The sequence below is a fragment of the Melitaea cinxia genome, chromosome 22 (assembly GCF_905220565.1).
Source record: "Melitaea cinxia chromosome 22, ilMelCinx1.1, whole genome shotgun sequence".
Taxonomy (NCBI): domain Eukaryota; kingdom Metazoa; phylum Arthropoda; class Insecta; order Lepidoptera; family Nymphalidae; genus Melitaea; species Melitaea cinxia.
The window spans coordinates 1,839,651-1,858,607 of NC_059415.1; the positions used below are offsets into that span (position 1 = coordinate 1,839,651).

The following is an 18,957-nucleotide window of genomic DNA, read 5'->3' on the forward strand; positions in this document are numbered from 1 at the left end:
ATAGTACCAAATCAGGGATATCCCCTTTCCAACAAAAAAAGAATTATCGAAATCGGTTCATAAACGACGAAGTTATCCCCGAACATACATAAAAAATATAACATATATATATTATAAGGTCACATGGTCCTCTCGTGACCATGATTGATGTAAAGTATCCGAAACGTCGAGCATTTAAAAGTTGTTTCATTATAATGAGTGTATTTGAATCTACAGATATTTGCGCAGTTATCGCGAATTGTTTAATTTTGTTTAATATTTGCGCGCAACAGAATACAAAATATTTTTTAATTAATCTCGTAATTAGTTCGTTCGTAATGAGGCGCGGAGTAAATATGATTAAACGTAATGTTAATAATATAATAAAAGTAATTTTTATTTCTTCGATGATGATTTGTATATTGATTATAATTACAAACATACCGTGCTGTAAGCGCAAACGCCCAGGCTACTAATAATTTCTTCATTCTTAATGTGGAAGAAAGTACCTCTATTTGGGTATCATTACATAGTATAACATAAAGTCGCTTACCACTGTCTGTATGCTCAGATCTTTAAAACTACGCAACGGATTTTGATGCAGTTTTCTTTAATAATTAGAGTGATTTCAGAGAAAGGTTTACATATATAATACATTCATAATACATGTATAGTAGAGGAACACTCATAGTTTTAGAGGTATCTAATGTGATGTCGTAATTAAACACCCTTTTCTGCGCTTACATTGCAAATATTCATTTTATATTTTATATTCAGTATCAGCATTGCACCCATGCGGAGCCGAGGTGGGTCGGTAGTTATGACATATATTACATAAAACAGATAGGCATTTTTAAAGAATAACAGTGTTTGAAAGGTTTTCTCAAACTATTTTTATAAGCGAAACCGCGCTAACAAACAAGTTAAATGATAAATGTATACCAGGAAGCTATAAATCCATAGAAAAATGATTCCATAACATTTAAAACCTTTGAAATAGTATCATACGAAAGGGTACGGAATCCGAATTTTATATACTCCCCCAGAAGATAAGATTCTCGAAAGAACTCGCGACATATCTTTATTTGGACGTGCCGATAAAAAAATAATGTCCGACATTAAGGGAAGGGCTTAATTTAAATATTTTTGACGCATCTCATCTCCCTTTCGCTCTCCCGGCGGTTTTGTATTTACATCTCTCGCTGTGCCACAATAAGTCACTCGGCCACGAAGGGTAATGCTTTTTTAAGTGAACCCTAGTCGAGTTTCGTTCGGGTTTTTTATAGATTGTAAGGACATTACGGCCACGCTCCATTAACTCGATCGAGTTTTTATAGTATGAACGATTCGATTTTGAATGGACATTGATACTTTTTTATTATGAAATGTTTTCTTACTTTATATGGGAAAGGGTGTTTTGTTTGTTATTTACTAGATGGCGTTAGTTCTATATTATGTTTTGAATTGTAACGGCATTTTGTGTAATAGTATAGCGTGATTTTATTTTTTGATTTATTCACATTTTAAGCGTCTCGTTTGTTTATTATTTGAGCCTATATGATTGTAGATGCAATTCTTTAAGCGACTTCAAAAAGGAAGGGCGTCTCATATACGTTATGTGTCTCAGATAATTGTAACGACTTTTTTGTTTCTGCGGTTCAATTAAGTAGGTGGTCTGGGTTTAAGACGATCCGTACCGAATTATAGATACTAAAATAAAATGTCTTATACTGTTACAATTAGCTCAGAAGATTTATACGATGAAGTCTGGAACCTCAACTTTAGGAACACATCGACCACTGTGCAGACGCGTTAACATTAACACTTATCATTAAAATACACAAATGTATATCACATAAAAGGGAGCGTTGCATCGCTTGCATTTTAATAGTTAAAGTATTAGAATTAAAAATTGAACCTTAAAGTGTAAAATATAAGTACTGAAATAGCATAAACATTGTATCTCCATGTGAGGCACCACAGACAATCTGATTTATTGTATTTTTTGTGTATTATTTTAAATTAGTAGTTATCTCCGGAGTCGCTTTTGAACTCTGTTTCGTAGATTAATGTTTTTTTAACAAATGTAGATGCTTGTTAGTGAATTAAAGATATCGTTGAATCATTGATTTAGTGGAATCAGTGCATCACTAAGACAGCTTCCAATATCCTATTTTCAGACAATATCTTACCCAAAATATAGCGTAATTCATTACGTAATTTAACATAACTGGAAGAGTGCCTACCTTACAGAAGATCACAGCAGTGAGTAAGTCAGTTCAGCCTATTGCAGTCCATTGCTGGACATATGCGACTCCGAGTTAGATAGGCTGAGGTTTCTTGGAAGAATTAGGATAACGGCCTCCTAATCTCATCAGTTTAGTTATGACCTATGACACAAGTTGACAACTAAAATAATGTTCTAACACAATTATTTATGACATAATTCTTGCAAGGTATAATTAGTACAGGTATTTTCGTGTCATAAACATAAAATATCATTTTTATTCCTTTCGTTGTTAGGATTCTAAGAAATCTTACAAATGACAAAAGAATATTAAGTATTGTATTAAGGAATTTATCATAGAAAACTATTTTTATTTGCAAAAAACTGTTCTGTAGTAATTTAAGACACATTTTTCATCGTGGAATATAAATAGTGTTATATTTTCAATAGTCACATAAAACACAAAACGACATTCTTTGACTTTTGTAAATATATTTAAGCTTAAGAATAATAAATAAGATATACAAGTCTCCTTAATTAGTCGTTATCAGCTACTTATTCTCTGAGGACAACAGGCGGGGTACGGCGCTGATTCGTTGCCCACGCTGAAGAAGCCGGGTTCAGTGCTCGATTCACACCTAGAAATGAAAGAGTGGCTTTAGTACCAACGTAAAAATATTTAATTCTGTATTATATATGAATTTGGATATTTTATGTATGAAGTTTAGAATTATATAAATTAAGTAAGTACGCGTAACACTTAACACTTTTGAATCCCGAGCAAGTTTCGTGAATGTCATTATATTATGTTTATTACGAGTGATATTTAGTCTTGCTAAATCCCACAAACGATTTTATAATCGATAATATATAAATTTAACGTTTAAATTAAAAACTATTTAATATCTAAAGGATATCATTCGGTTCAAGATTATATTGATGTATATAATAATAAAATTACATAAACGTTATTTTAAGTTTTCTGAGAATAAATTCAAAAATTGTAAGCTTATTACTCAGTTTTTACACAAATGATAAAGATGTGTGGACTTAGTGATACTGTATATTATGTAAGATATTACCAAATTAGAAACAGTTTATATATTTTTTATTTTAAGAGTAGCTGCGGGGTTTCTTGCTGGTTCTTCTCTACAGAATTTGGGTTCCGAACCGGTGGTAGTTTCAATTATTAAAATAATTAATAATTAATTAGTAACATTCGAATAATGATATTTTTGATTTTGGTTAAAAGTGTGGGTAGTATTATAAGCAAGACCCCGACTAGAAAAAAAGTCAGGCTCAACCAGATCATGTATCTGGACCGGATCAGGATAGAATGAGGCATGTCAGGTCCGGCAATCTCTATCAGGACCAGGTCTGGTTCAGACAAAGATAGCCTAATGTAAAATATAATCAAGTATGGTAAGGCATACTGGTTCAGGACCCGGTGCGGTCTAGATAAGGAAGACGTACGTGACGTGACGACTAAATTTGTATCGATTCATTTCTGCAATATCAACAGACCGAATTCTTCTGTCTTATATTAAACATAATTAAATTGTTTAAGAATTTCTTTTTTTTCTAATTTAATTCTAATTATGAAAAAGGATAAGAAAGAAAACCAAAAAGAAATCTCCAACCTAAGCAAACAGATTCGTGAAAATATGAGGAAAGGCAGAAAAACCAGAAGGATTAAAACCCTAGAAAATTGCATTAGTAGAACGGGAGGCACGAGAAAAGCGCTCAGGGAACTCCGTGAACAGGGAAAAGAATGGATACCAAAGTTAAGAGACAAACAACTATCAACTATATCTCGTAGCAAAATCCAAAATATAGCAACAAATTACTATCGCTTACTTTACAAAGAACACAGGTCAAATCAAACAAAAATGCCATTACCTGATGGAGAACGTAATAACACACAAAACTACAGAATCGAAGACGTAGAAGCTATACCTGAAATATTAGTATCGGAAGTGGAAAAGGCTATAAAAAGTCAAAGGATGGAAAAAGCCCCTGGTCCAGATAGAATCACAAACGAACTTATGAGAGGAAATATTGAAGAACTAAGCCCAATATTAACAAAGGTGTTCAATGAGTCTCTATATACCGGCTGCGTTCCTAGACAATGGGCAGAATCACACATAATACTCATACACAAAAAAGGACCAAAAGACGAAATAGGAAACTATAGGCCCATTTCTCTCATCTCAAATGTATATAAAGTTTTTGCTAAAGTGATTCTGGACAGAATATCACTCACACTCGACGAAAACCAACCTGTAGAACAAGCTGGGTTCAGGAAAGACTTCAGTACAATTGACCATATACATACAGTCAAACAGCTTATACAAAAATACAATGAATACAACAAAACTATTTATCTGGCATTTGTAGATTACTCAAAGGCTTTTGACAGCCTTAACCACGTATCCGTATGGCAAAGTCTGGAAGAACAGGGTGTCCAAAATGCTTACGTCAACATCATTAAAAACATTTACAGCGAAAGTAAAGCTAAAATCAGGCTATAATCTACAGGGGATGTCTTTCCAATCTATAGGGGCGTCAGGCAGGGGGACCCACTCTCACCAAAGCTGTTTACAGCAGTGCTAGAACAAATGTTCAGAAAATTGAAATGGGAACATCTGGGGCTAAACATAAATGGAGCACGATTGAGTCACCTAAGATTTGCAGATGATCTGGTTATATTGGAAGAGGACCCACTAATCCTGGAATCCATGATACAAACCCTAGTTGACAGAAGTAGAGAAGTAGGTCTAGAAATTAACACAAGAAAAACTAAAATGATGACCAACTCAGTACCCACAGACATAACCATCGACGGACAGAAACTAGAATATGTGGAGGAGTATGTGTATCTAGGCCAGATAATATCGCCAAATGACCAAATGTCCAAAGAAATAGACAAAAGGATCGCGACTGGGTGGAAAAAGTATTGGGCCTTGAAAGAAATCATGAAAAGCAAAGAACTGGGCTTAAAGATCAAGAAGAAGACTTTCGATACCTGTGTCCTACCCTGCATTACATACGGATGTGAAACCTGGGCTTTGACGAAAAGCCATAGAGACAAACTAGCAAGGTGTCAGAGAAGCATGGAAAGAAGCATGCTAGGTTTGAAACTGGGGGACAAAATCGGAGGTGCAGACATCAGGCGCAAAACAAAACTGACAGACATACGGTCATGTATTGATCGACTCAAATGGAGATGGACTGGACATATGCTCCGTTGCAAAAAAGAAAAGTGGAGCAAACAGGTTACAGTTTGGTATCCGAGGGATGGCAAAAGGAGCAGAGGACGCAAAGCAAGAAGATGGGAGGATGACCTGAAAATGACTTTAGGACCCTACTGGTTAAGAGTAGCAACAGACAGAAAGCAGTGGAAAGAGTTGGAGGAGGCCTTTGTCGTAAGACATACCGAAATACGTGATATTTTATAAGTTTAGTTATTTAAATTCTTATTATTTTCTTCTATAAGTACTTTGTTTTACTTCATAAAAATTTTGTGTTAGAATTTATAGTAATATGTAAATTTCGGAAAATAAAGGCTTTATTATTATTATTATTATTATTATAAATTGTTTAAGAATAATATACTTTTGATTATTCGTATGAATTGTAAAATGACGATGCGAAGTCTTTGAAGCCAACTTCTATAAAGAGATTTATATGATTTCATGGCTCCGTTACATCTTACAACGTAATGTCATTGAACCTTCTTTCGTAAATACGTAATAATTCCACGTTTGCATGTATTGTACGAACGCTTGAACAGTATTCTTTGAGGGTTGTCAAGAAAATAAATATACCGCATTGAAGTAAGGTTCCGTAGGAATATTATAGGAAATAATATTATAGGAAATAATATAATAGAAAATTCCTACGCAACTCTCTCGTTAGGAATATAATGGGTTTGCGTTTTTTTTTGTTTGAGCACTTGAGGCTTGAGGTTCACATACTGAAGTGTAGGAAAGTTCTTTTGACTCAGTATGTAGTACCATTCGCCTTCAACATTGCGTGTATGTATGTATTATATTTAACATATTTTCTGTGAAAATAAATCTCTTATTTAAATGCGATACTTGATATGAGAATTAGTTTTAAATCTAACTCCTACGTATTAATATCGTTCAAGTTGTTTAGTCAGTAGACGTCAACCGAAAATACCTTATATATTATAGTATATATATATATATTGTAGTATATAGTTTAAAAAAATCATGTTAAAGAATATGTCCAATAAAAGTTATCCTTGCAATTCAAAGATAACGACGAGAGAGGCTCGTACAATAAAGCCTAAATTAGACTTACAACTTAATGCATAGGCGAGTGTATCAAATTAAAGGTCAGATATTTGTTGATATTTTGATTCAATTTAATAATATATGATTGCTACTTAACACTTTATAGACTCCAATTTTGTCATTTTCTAATATAAAAGGTAGATATACCATGATTGATCTATAATACTATAAAATATTATCAATATAATCATACTATCTTAATATTGTGGATTATAGAGTATTGTATTGTAATGTTTGTAATGCTGTTGGTGTGTCTATAAATAAATAAATAAATAAAATAAATTAATAATATTGGAGATGGGCAGGTCTTATAATTAGAAAAAAAAAGAAAAGTAGTCGAGAGTTATAACAGAGTGGGACCCAAAATTTTATGTTTAAAATCGTGTAAAATTGTTTAAATAAATGCTATTAATAATTAATGTCATTACTGTTATAAAATCGTATATCTTTTTTTTCTATTTTTGAATTATTGGGTTCTGCCTGTAATATTAGAAGTAAGAAATAAATAAAAATATATTTCTTTGTATTTTATACAAATAAAAAACCGTCTTGAAATTCTTGAGTTCGTAAGTTTGAACATATGTCGTGGAATACAATTAATTTGATAAGTCTTATTGAATTAATTAACTATCGCAAGATATATTTCTCACTGAACAAAACACTGTTTTTGTTAAGAGATTGATATTTTTTGTTATTAAAAAAAACAACGATAAAACACTCAAAGCAACATCTGTCTAGACGAAGGGCCGGCATTCCAATGTTTTTGTCGCTAATTTGTCAACTTTTTCAAACCAGCCCTTTCCTAACGCGAGTTCCTAAAGTTTGTCATATTAAAAAGTTTTTTTAGTACGTTTTAAAGAAACACCTTTTGGGGTTGATTTATTTGAGAAAAAGTTTTTGTTTTTTAAACAATAGGCTTAAGATATTTGGTGGGGTTTTTGTTAATTATGTAACTTTGTTATATTATAGTTTCTCACGCAAGAGATTCGGATAGTGCTTATGTATTTATATAACTTGCGTAATTTAATGTATTTATATGTCTTTATGTATATTTTTAAATATTTGACTCCGCCTCTTACAGCTACCGCTTGTAAGGACGGAACTTTGTCGTGTGACGGATTAACCTTAAACCTTTATATTAATACAATATTATGTACCTGAACAATTATATATGTTTACAGATTAACACTGATTAGTGACTAGCATAAACGAGCGTGGTATTTATTATCTATTCCTAGCTGTACCTCACGTCTTCCTCAGTATATTTATATGGAACGCAATGAGAATTTTCCAATTATGAACGCGTTCAAACAAATTTTTTTTATAATGTAAGTAGTGCTGTGGCTAAGGCATTAAAGAATATAGCCACCCCCTCTCTTCCCGTGGGTGTCGTAAGAGGCGATTAAGGGATAACACAGTTCCACTACCACCTTGGAACTTATAAAGCCGACCAATGGCGGGATAACCATCCAACTGCTGGCTTTAAAATACAAAGGCCGAAGACGGGTAGCGGCGTCATCGGTGTGACAAAGCCAGCCCTGCGGTCACCAACCCCCCTGCCCAGCTTAGTGACTATGGGCAACACACACGAGTACACGGATAATGATGAGTGATGATAATATTAGTATAGATTGGTACATTCTCATGGTGGTACACCACAACGGTAATGGTTTTTGTTCCTTTTTTTTTTTAATTAACAGGCATTCTAATGCAAAAATAAGTCTTACTTACACCAGTGAATCTGAATTATCGCGTTCAAATAAACCTAATTCTAATATACTATATAAATATATCTGTATAATACTGATATGGATAAATCTAAATATATACTAACGTTGTTGTCTCGATATACGTCTCAAATTCTTCACCTTCCGCTGAATTACCCAAAGTTCTTCTACTTTCATCGGGGGCGTCTTCATTAGCGCTGATGTCCCTCTTATTTCTCGTCAATTCATCCAACTTAATGACTTTACCGACTTTTTCTAATTTCATATTTTTCCTTAAAGACAAAGATTTTAAAAGTTTTGACTTTTCTACAACATTCGCTTTAACTTCTTCTAGAACTTTCTCTGACAGTTGTTCTGTTTGCCAGTCAGCTAACTCTTCATTTTTATCTTCTTTGCTTTCGAGAGACTTTATTTTACCTTCTAATTCGTCAGCATTTGAAATTATTACAGTCTTAGGTTCTTGATCACCATATGTTCCATAATAGGGCTGTGGGTAGTATCTATTCCTTTTATACGAGTCTAGTTGAGCCCAGGGATAATTATTGTAGTAGTAACTGGCTGGGTAAGTGAAGTTGTAATGATGTACGTAAGAGAACGGATAAGGTAATAGCATAGGTTGTGCTGTTGTTGATCGTTTGTATAATCCCATATTTTCGTTTGGTAAAGGATTATACCAAAGTGGAGGGGCATAGGCGATAGGGGACGGTTTTGGTTTTTTACAAGGTTTCGTTTGTAAAGGTCTTGTTTCTTGTGAAGTGTGGGGATAATAGGGATTGTGGAAATTGTGAGGATCATGGGGATTGTGAATATACGATGATTTTCTATGAAAATTTGACATTGGATAGTAGTAAGGTAATTTTCCAAAGTCGTTGTCTTTGAGAGGCCCGTTAAAGTATGTCAATGGGTATCTATAAGTATGTGCTTTAGGCATTACATTTGATCCTTCAGTTTTTAAGTCGGATGGCTTTTGTTTTGCAGTATACTGTTGTAAGGGTTCGTACCAATATGAAATGGAATTTCTGCCTTCGTTGGCAGGCATTTTCTTCAACTTTGTCTTTTCGTTCTGGATGACATTATTTGTATCTGCTACAAATTTATCAGCTTTTGTTGAACCTACTTCATTGTATATCTCTTGTGCTATATTATATATTTCAATTATTGCTTCTAAATCACTTTTTTTAACTGTATGAAGTATTTCAGTAATTGTTTTTATTTCGGATTCAGTTAAGTATCGATCTTTATCTTCTGATTTGTTATTTTTAAGTTCATTATTAAATTCATTTATTTTCTTATAAACATCTTTATGGAAAACTGGTTTTTTCTCTGATTCAAATTTTTGAATGACAAAAGACTGTTCACTCGGACTTATAGACATGTCATCGTGACTAGACATCACGTCATCGTTATTGTTTTCCTGCAAGTGATGTGCTGTTATGTTTATCTTTGTGATAGGTGTGTAATCAACTCCAGTTGTATTAGTTTTTCTCATCTTACAAGTATAATTACCGCAAAATGTTTCGGATTTCCATGTCGAATTTATCGGATAAAGTTTTTTCGTGTCTGGATCTTGGCAATATAGACCTGGAAAACAATAAATATGCTGATGTTAAAAATTTCTCTTTAATTATATAATTTGTCGCCGTTTGCGTAAATTGATAAAATACAAATAAACTTAAAACACTCCGTAAAAAAATTATTTATTTTAATGTTGTTAGTTTAATTTATGATAACTAAACTGTTTATTTTTATATATAATAATATAATTTAGTAAATGCGTATATATAATGAATTATTTAGCATGTTTTTAAATGATGTAAAAAAATTAGCATTAAATTAAAATTATATAGCATTTATGGCAATCGTTCTGAAATAGTGTTGCAAAAACTTCTCGATTTAAATTCCTTCTAGGAAAAGATAGGTATTTGTATTAGTTTTAAAAATTGCCCCTATTCTAAATCCTTGTAAGTTTGTTTCTGAGACCCTGTGTCTAGGATGGCACGTGAAATCGTCGATCCAGATTGTTATTTAGACATTTGATAGCGACCATCATCATGTTAAAGAAATTATCCCGTGACTAGCCCGTTGGCGCAGTTTGTAGTGCTTTCTGCTCCGAGGGTTGTGGGTTCGATTCCCATCCCGAGTCTGGGTGTAATATAAATATTTATTTATATATGTATTATTCATAAGTATGTTTATCGAAAAAAAATATATGTAGCTATACCAGACGGCTGTTACCTAAAACACAAGCATTAAGTTGCTTACTTTAGGAACAGATGACCGACCCTGTGTGTATTGAGTAGATATTTATTTATTTATCTGCCAAACTGCTGAGCAATGTGGCGGATTAGACTAGAAACCTTAGTTTACTTATTTAGGTAAATTCCTATCCCGGAAGTGGAACATCAACAGACTGTTCCATAATTTATTTAATATTATGAAACTGATAATATCTGGTTTGTATTTTATTTGAAGAAGTGGAAGTCAGTGCAAGTGAAGAGTCGATATTTATTAATACCGACGCTTCGTTGGTGTAATAATCCCATATCATATTTCATTATTAAAATCTGAAGCTATGCAATAAATTTTATACATTAAAAAGTGCAGCGCTGTTGGAATCAGTTATTTTAACAGTCTGTTATGAATGCTTGAATGCGGCTAAGAATTAATGCAAGCGTGTAATTTTTCACCATTTTAAGATGTGTTATAGTAATAATAATCTATATTACCGTTATCTATTATTAGTTATTTCGTGTGTAAATGGTAAATACTATCGTTTTACATTTTAAAAACTATGACAATTATAATTTTTTTATACAACTAGTTCGGCAAACAATTGTATGGTTCACCTGATAGTAAGCACTTACCGTAGCTTACAGATGCCTTCAACACCAGACGCATCACTTGTTGCCAACCCTACCGTATTATTAATTAGGACCCCAATGGGGATTAGTGTTCTAATTAGAATTATTGGTGTCCTAATTGGTAATATATTAATATTGAAAACAAACTATCCTCTGTCTTTGGACATGTAAAACAGCTGTTTATTTTCACACATTGTTACTATTTATTTAACAAAGTTTTAATTCTGTAATAACAAAATTATAAATATATTCAATTTATTGGGTCAGAGCTAACAATTATACAAGTTAATATTTATTAAATTTATTATTTTCTGTGAGTCAAAATTACTGTGAATCGGGAGCAGAGTAGTTAACATAATTATCGAAAAATCTAATTAGTGAAGTCATACGAGTTTTAATTTTAAAACATAAAAAAACAAGAGGTTTGTGATGTGGTTTTTGGACCTTTTAAAACTATACTAATATAAAAAAAAACCTTTATTAGGGAAATGCTTGCATAGCTTAAGGTCATACTGTATTTTTTTTTGTATCTTTACACTTTTTTTAATCATGTAAACCTAGTGTCAAACCGGGATGTCTGGCGCGAACTTGGGGAGGCCTACGGGCATAGTACCAGTGGATAGCAGTGGACTGCAATAGGCTAAAATGACTGACTGACAGACTGAAACCTGGTGTGGCAATAACGAAGACAAAAGAAATACCAATCCAACTTGGTACAGCCGTTTGATAGTTATGCACGTGCACATTTTTTTTCGTGATTAATTTTTATCTAAATGTAAATTAAGTAACTCCTCCAAATGAACTCACCTTTGATGAACGATGTTCCATAAACAACGTGTATGAGCACACATAAAACACATATAATGCTATAATCGGCCATTTCACGTTCTTCGTCAGTCTCCTCGTAATTGATGACAGACGGTGACTGCGGTGTCAGCTGTCGGCTTGTCGTATTGTTTAGATTTAAACGTGGTTAATATACAGTGCTTCTCAATGTTTCATTATTCAATAAATTACTATTTTATTATATAATATTTTTATTTTAATAAACTACTAGCTGGTTGACGCCGCGTTGGCGCAACGGTTACGGTACGGTACGGTGTACGGTATTTGTTATCCGTTTTTATAGTCAAACTAACTATACCTCGCAGTTTTACTCGTTCAATTTTCGATCCCGTAGGACTGTCAGGATAAAAAGTAGCCTGTGTATTATCTATGATTCCAAGCCATCTAAGTTTCGTTACGAATTCGTTCAGTAGTTTTTGCGAGAAAATGTATCAAACAGCATTCCTCACAAGCTTGCGTGCTGATAATTTATTTTTATTAAATCACTTATTATATTTTAGACTTCATTTACTATAAGCGGGTATTATGTTGCTACATTTCATACAAGATTACTCTGTACAAAAGAGTCTAGATGTATATTAAAAATTATATAATACGATACGGCATAACTTGATATCATATAACATTAAAATATTTTACGATATTATAATAGCGTAAGTATAAATATAAAACCGTCTGAAACCTATATTAAATTTAATATTTCCAAACCTACCAATTTCACTCTTGGTTTTCATTGATTTTTTTACAAAGTTTGTTACTGAATTTACAAGTATTCGATGACGAACAAAACAAACGTGACTAATTTGAATTTTTTAGGATTAATAACTTTCACGAATTGGCTAAATTGTTTGACGTCTGTTTAAAAACAACGTTTTTCACCTAACTTCTCCACATAATTATATTTATGTATTGAATAAATAAATGCCTGCAACAGTATGCACCAAATAGTTATTTTTTTAAAGTTTCCATTCAAGTGCGGAGCCGGGGCGGGCTGATACTATAGAATAAAATGTAAATCCTGTGTCGGGGCTCCAATAGCACACAGCACACACATAAGTACCCAGACCACGACAAACAACTCTAAAACATTTTGTGTCCTATACGGACACAAAAGGTTTTTTGACTATACTATACGGACACAAAAGGTTTTTTGACTAGCAAAATAATTCTCAAAATAAAATTTGAAAAATATCTATATTTAAAATGAAGTAAATTTCATCGTAACATAATTTCAATTAACTTTTATTATTGTATGTAATGTTAATTAAATTAATTATTTTCATACACTTTGGAAACCGCTTTCTGTTGAAATTCGCGAACGTGTCGTAATCCGATATAAACTATCAAAACATTCGTATTGTCGATTGATCACATAATTTTAAGATAACATAATTATGTGACTTTTTCAAACGCTTATTTATACTTTAAATACTTTTGAATTATAAGTCACGAAAGATTATACCTATGTTCAAAATCATTTTCAAATTATTGACTTATCTGTGAAATTAAATGGGTTTTTAAGCAATAACCTTTTGATTAAAATTAAGAATGAGTCAGATAAGCGTATGTGTATAAATAATGTGTCATAATAATGATTGACTAGGATTGTTTATTGTTTGCCATTTTAAGGTGCGAAAGAGCAAGCAAGCGTGTCGTGTAGGGTGGCTTTTGCTACACATACTTCAATATTTCATTCTTTGGAAACGATAAATAAAAAACGTATTTACAGTAACACTATGATGATATATAGTAAGTGAACTAAAGTTAGAGTCTGATGGCATTCACAGAAGTGGTATAATTTGATGCTTATAATCAAATACAATGGCATGATTTCCGTTGACTAAACAAAATTAATATAATAATAGCGATCCTCACTACATTAGCAATGTTTATTTTTATTTATTTACAAAAAAATATTAAGTATTTTCTAAACTAACCTGTTGGCGTAGTTTGCAATGACACTGCTTTCTTTTCCAGGGTTTGTGGGTTTGATTTCCGCTCCAATTATCTTTGTTGATCAATCAAATTATAAATAAACTAACCGTATCTTGCGGTTTCGTAAAACGTACTAAACCATTATATAGCTTACATCCTTCTTTGGTACATGGACTATCCCACATAAAAATAGTTTATTTTGTTTTATTTTAACCAGTTGTTCATGGGATTAGCGTGTTCGAACAAACAAATTCTTTAGCTTTATATTATAACTATAGATAAATTTCAATCTGTAATCACCGATTTAAAAGAAATGTTTCGTTTCGAAATCTGACAATTTTTTTTCATTGAAGGTTATTTGCAAAGAGTATACAACCAAATGCAAACGATGAAATATTTAATTCCAAAAATATAAAAAAATAAAAATAATGTAAACACATAGATTGTATAATAATATAGTGTATAATAATATAGTGTATAAAAATATAGTGTATAATAATATAGTATAATAGTAAAATAAAAAACGTATGCTAAAGTACTTATATTTTTCCACATCAATGAACATGTCAAACTCGTTCCCATTTCGCAATTTATAAACGTGCAAAATATTGCAATGTTAATTTTATAGATATAAGATATAATGAATGTTGTCGCTTTAAGACGGTATCTTTACTTGTCTTTTTTTCATTCTTTGCATCGTAATTACTTTTATCTTTATCTCTGACGTGGGTGGAAGACGCGAAGTTTTGTTTTTTTTTTTTTTTTTTAAAGAAAACAATAAATTAAGTGCAAGAAATTGTAATGTGGATAAGAATTATTTTTAATGTTGGTGATATCTAGAGATTGTAACCGACAAAATTGATTTTCATATTTCTTGTATGTGTTAATTAATTACATATATATATATATAAATATTACATTACTTCATTTATTAATTTAATAAAATATAATTTAATTAATATTAAAACCTTTGCGGGCTTTAAGGATTATAAAAAAAAAAAAAAAAAATTAGCCGAATTGGTCGAGCCATTCTCGAGTTATGCACTTAGCAATATTCATTTTTATTTAAATAAATTAATAAATGCTTTGATAATAAAATGATGTAATTCAACATTAAATTGAATATATTATGTACCTAGTTATCTACAGATAATGTCGACAATACTGATGTCCGATAAAACTCGAATGAGTTTATGTGGCATCTTATTATTAGTAATTGTATTTTATATTTTTAAATGTATCTTAATAAATAAAATAAATGGTTTTATTTATTACATCAAGTAAAAACAGTCATAATATTCGATTGATTATTACCAAATTGTTTCATTATTATAAAATAGAACATAGAATTATGAATAAACTAGAATTACGAAATAATTTATTTTATAACGAGTTTAATTCAAACATACATAAATATATCATTCTATAAATAAAATTAAATCAATTAATCTAGAAAAAAGTAAAATAAAACCTGGTAATGATTCCGTCATTATCACGTTAAATCCCGAGCTAATTCCGCCGTATAATTTAACCATTAATACTTTTATCTTCGGCATGACCTTAAAGTTACAAGTAATTTGTGGGCCCTTCCAAGGGATCATTCGTTTTATTTTCAACACCTACAGTGTGAACCCCCCGCTGTGAAGGGATATCATCGTCTGACGGTACGAAACCAGCGCATACGATTACGTTCCGTACATTTTATCATGATTGAAGCTACGAGTAAGTTAACATTTCTTTTATAAAGAATGCTCTAATCATTATAATGAAAACAGATTTTTCGGATTATATCGCGGTTTATTAGGTTTTTTACTTGCCCGAGGTGACCATGATTGCTGTAATTTATCCGAAACGTCGGACATGTAAAAAACTTAATAAACCACGATAAAATCCGAAAAATTTGTTTTGCCATAATGAATAAAATGTTGCGTAAACATTAAAAAACAATGGTCTAATTTTTGAACAAATAGAATCTTGAATAGATAGAGTATAATTTTGTGTTAGAAAACCAGATTGTTCAGAAAGATTGTAAATAATCTTATTATATTATAATAAATATATAATACATAAATGATGTAAGTAGCTAAACTGTAATTTAACTGTAGGCGTTTAACAGGCTTTTTTTTTTTTTAACTATAGGGGTGAAAAGTAGCCTGCAACATTACATACAAAAACAACATTGCCAACTTTATTTCCGCTGATAACGTAAATAATGAATCTTTCAAATTTGCTTATAACACATTCAGGTGCTAAGCTAGACTTTAATCTTACCTATACTTTTCATAAATATTGCCTACCATAACGTGACTCATAGATCCTTTTTAGAAATCATTTACTATGTTATTGAATTTTAGCGTTTGTATGTGCTGACACTAATATTAACTCCATATAATGATTATTATTTCGACTTCAGAATAATAAGACAATTAAGCTTAATTTTGCTTTCAATTAATAATTATTACTTGTATTTGTTCGTAGTCACATGTACGGACTCTATGAAAACAAAATTTAGTTGTCAAATTATCTTTCGCTTGATTTTTTAGTGCCAGTAAGGTTTAATTTTGCTTGCCTCCATAAATATTAAGAATGTGGTGGTATCCCACCCGCTGGTTATGGTATCCTTCTAGAACCTTTTTCGGTATAAGGTTTCGAAAGTTTTGTAATTAGTATACTTACCCTAAAAGGACCTCGTATCAGAGCGATGCATTTACATTTTAATTTGATTTTGTATATGTGTTGTGTATTGTGTATGTGTTAACGCTGTAATAGGTCATTTTAAACTATTATATAATATTGTACAACAACTGCTTGTTGCTCTGTGTTTTTTTGTTGATGGTTTCAGGCTTAATCCAGCTCATGAGACCTTAATGACCATATACATGAATGACATTATATAGCTGACCTCACAAACGTAGTTTTGCCATATATATTATTAACCCCTTAATCCCCCCCCCCATTATATCTTAGGGGTATGAAAAATAAATGTTGGCCGATTCTCAGACCTAATCGACATGCACACAAAATTTCATAAAACTCTGATCAGCCGTTCCGGGAGGTGTATGGTAACTAACATTGTGACACGAGAATTTTATATATAAGACTAGCTGATCCCGCAAACGTTTCATCGTATATGCTATTAACCCCTTAATCACCCCTCCCTTATAACTTAGGGGTATGAAAAATAGATGTTGGCCGATTCTCAGACCTACACGACATGCACACATAACACGTGGTTCAATAAGTCCCGAGACTAAGTACTAAAAAAAGGTCTTTTTTATAAAATTAATTTTTATTCATCAACATAGTCTCCTCCTAGAGCGATACAGTCCCTCCAATGCTTTTCTAACTTTTCTATCCCATGTGTGTAGAACGATTTGTCTTTGGCTTCAAAATAAGCCTCCGTTGCTGCGATAACTTCACTATTTGAGTCAAATTTCTTACCCTGAAGCATTTTTTTGAGGTCTGCAAACAGCCAGTAATCGCTGGGGGCCAAGTCTGGCGAATAAGGGGGATGAGGAAGCAATTCGAAGCCCAATTCGTTAATTTTGGCCATCGTTCTCACAGACTTGTGACAAGGCGCGTTGTCCTGGTGAAACACCACTTTCTTTTTGTTCATGTGAGGCCGTTTATCCGCAATTTCGTACTTCAATCGCTCCAATAAGCACATGTGATAGTCACTATTTATATTTTGCCCCTTTTCAAGGTAGTCGATGAAAAGTATTCCATGCGCATCCCAAAATATAGACGCCATAACCTTACCGGCCGATTTCTGAGTCTTTGGACGCTTCGGGCGGCTTTCACCAGCCGCTCTCCACTCCGCTGCCTGCCGATTGGATTCCGGAGTGAAATGGTATATCCAGGTTTCATCCATTGTTACATACCGACGTAAAAAATCCTTTTTATTATGATTCATCAGCGCCAAACATCGCTCTGAATCATTGATACGTTGTTCCTTTTGATTAGTTCTAAGCAAACGCGGCACCCACTTAGAAAAAAGCTTTTTCATGGCCAAATTTTTATGTAAAATAGTGAAAACACTACCAGCTGAAATCTTCACTATCTCGGCTATCTCTCGCACTTTTACCTTCCGATCTTCCAATACGATTTTGAGGACTTGGTTAATATTTTGTTGAGTCACTGCTTCATTTGGACGACCTGAGCGTTCCCCATCATTGGTGTCCATGCGACCGCGTTTGAAGTCGGCATACCACCGACAAATGCTTGCTTGAGAGGGAGCTGATCCTGCATAACATTTTATAAGCCATTGCTGTGCTTCAACGGTATTTTTTCCCATTAAAAAACAATGTTTTATCAACAGGCGAAACTCGTTTTTTTTCCATTGTATCGAAATTACAACCGTAGCGTCACTTAAATGTTTCAAAATCAATAATTTTATTGTTCCATTTTTAAAAATTTGACACATATTCTTGTATTGATAGATTTTTAAAAATCAAAATAGTTTTTAATATATGCGCCATTTCCAGGTTAGTCTCGGGACTTATTGAACGATCTAGTAATTTTATAAAAATCGGTCCAGCCGTTCCGGGAGGAGTATGGTAACTAACATTGTGACACGAGAATTTATAAGATTAATCCAGTCACTTACAGTAAAACAGAGTGGGGGATTAAGAAAGCCATCTCCTTAATAAAAAAGGCCGTACAATACAGTCAAAACACACACATACACAACTAAAATGTAACAAATAGCCCTGAACATAAATGTGTATTATGTGAAATATTCTCCTAACATTTTAGCGAAACTGTTACACAATATTTGCTCAAACAAAAGCAATTTATAGCCATAAATATACAATAGGCATACCGAATTCTTGTTATCGTGAGCGTGTGAGTTCGTAAAAGTAGGCATTTCGGTTTTATGTATGATATTCATGCAATGTTTCATTTGTATGATATACAGTATAGAGACACATATGTCTGATATATATAATATATTAGAGCTTGTTAGATTGATGCTTTGAGTTTCTTACCATTTCTTTATTGGGTAGTAGTTTGACGTCAACTGTGCCTAATTAATCAAAAAAATTTATATACCTACATAC

At 32.3% G+C, this 18,957-nt stretch overlaps 1 protein-coding gene across 1 annotated transcript; it reads right to left on the reverse strand.

Moving 5' to 3' along the window:
• Positions 1–2,678: 2,678 nt before the first annotated feature.
• Positions 2,679–12,037, reverse strand: LOC123664702. Its single transcript, XM_045599207.1, has 3 exons — positions 11,924–12,037; positions 8,363–9,836; positions 2,679–2,844 (listed from the first exon to the last, which is right to left on the reverse strand). The coding sequence occupies exons 1-3, from the start codon at positions 11,994–11,996 to the stop codon at positions 2,754–2,756; spliced, it is 1,638 nt and encodes a 545-aa protein (XP_045455163.1). The 5' UTR covers positions 11,997–12,037; the 3' UTR covers positions 2,679–2,753.
• Positions 12,038–18,957: the final 6,920 nt, after the last annotated feature.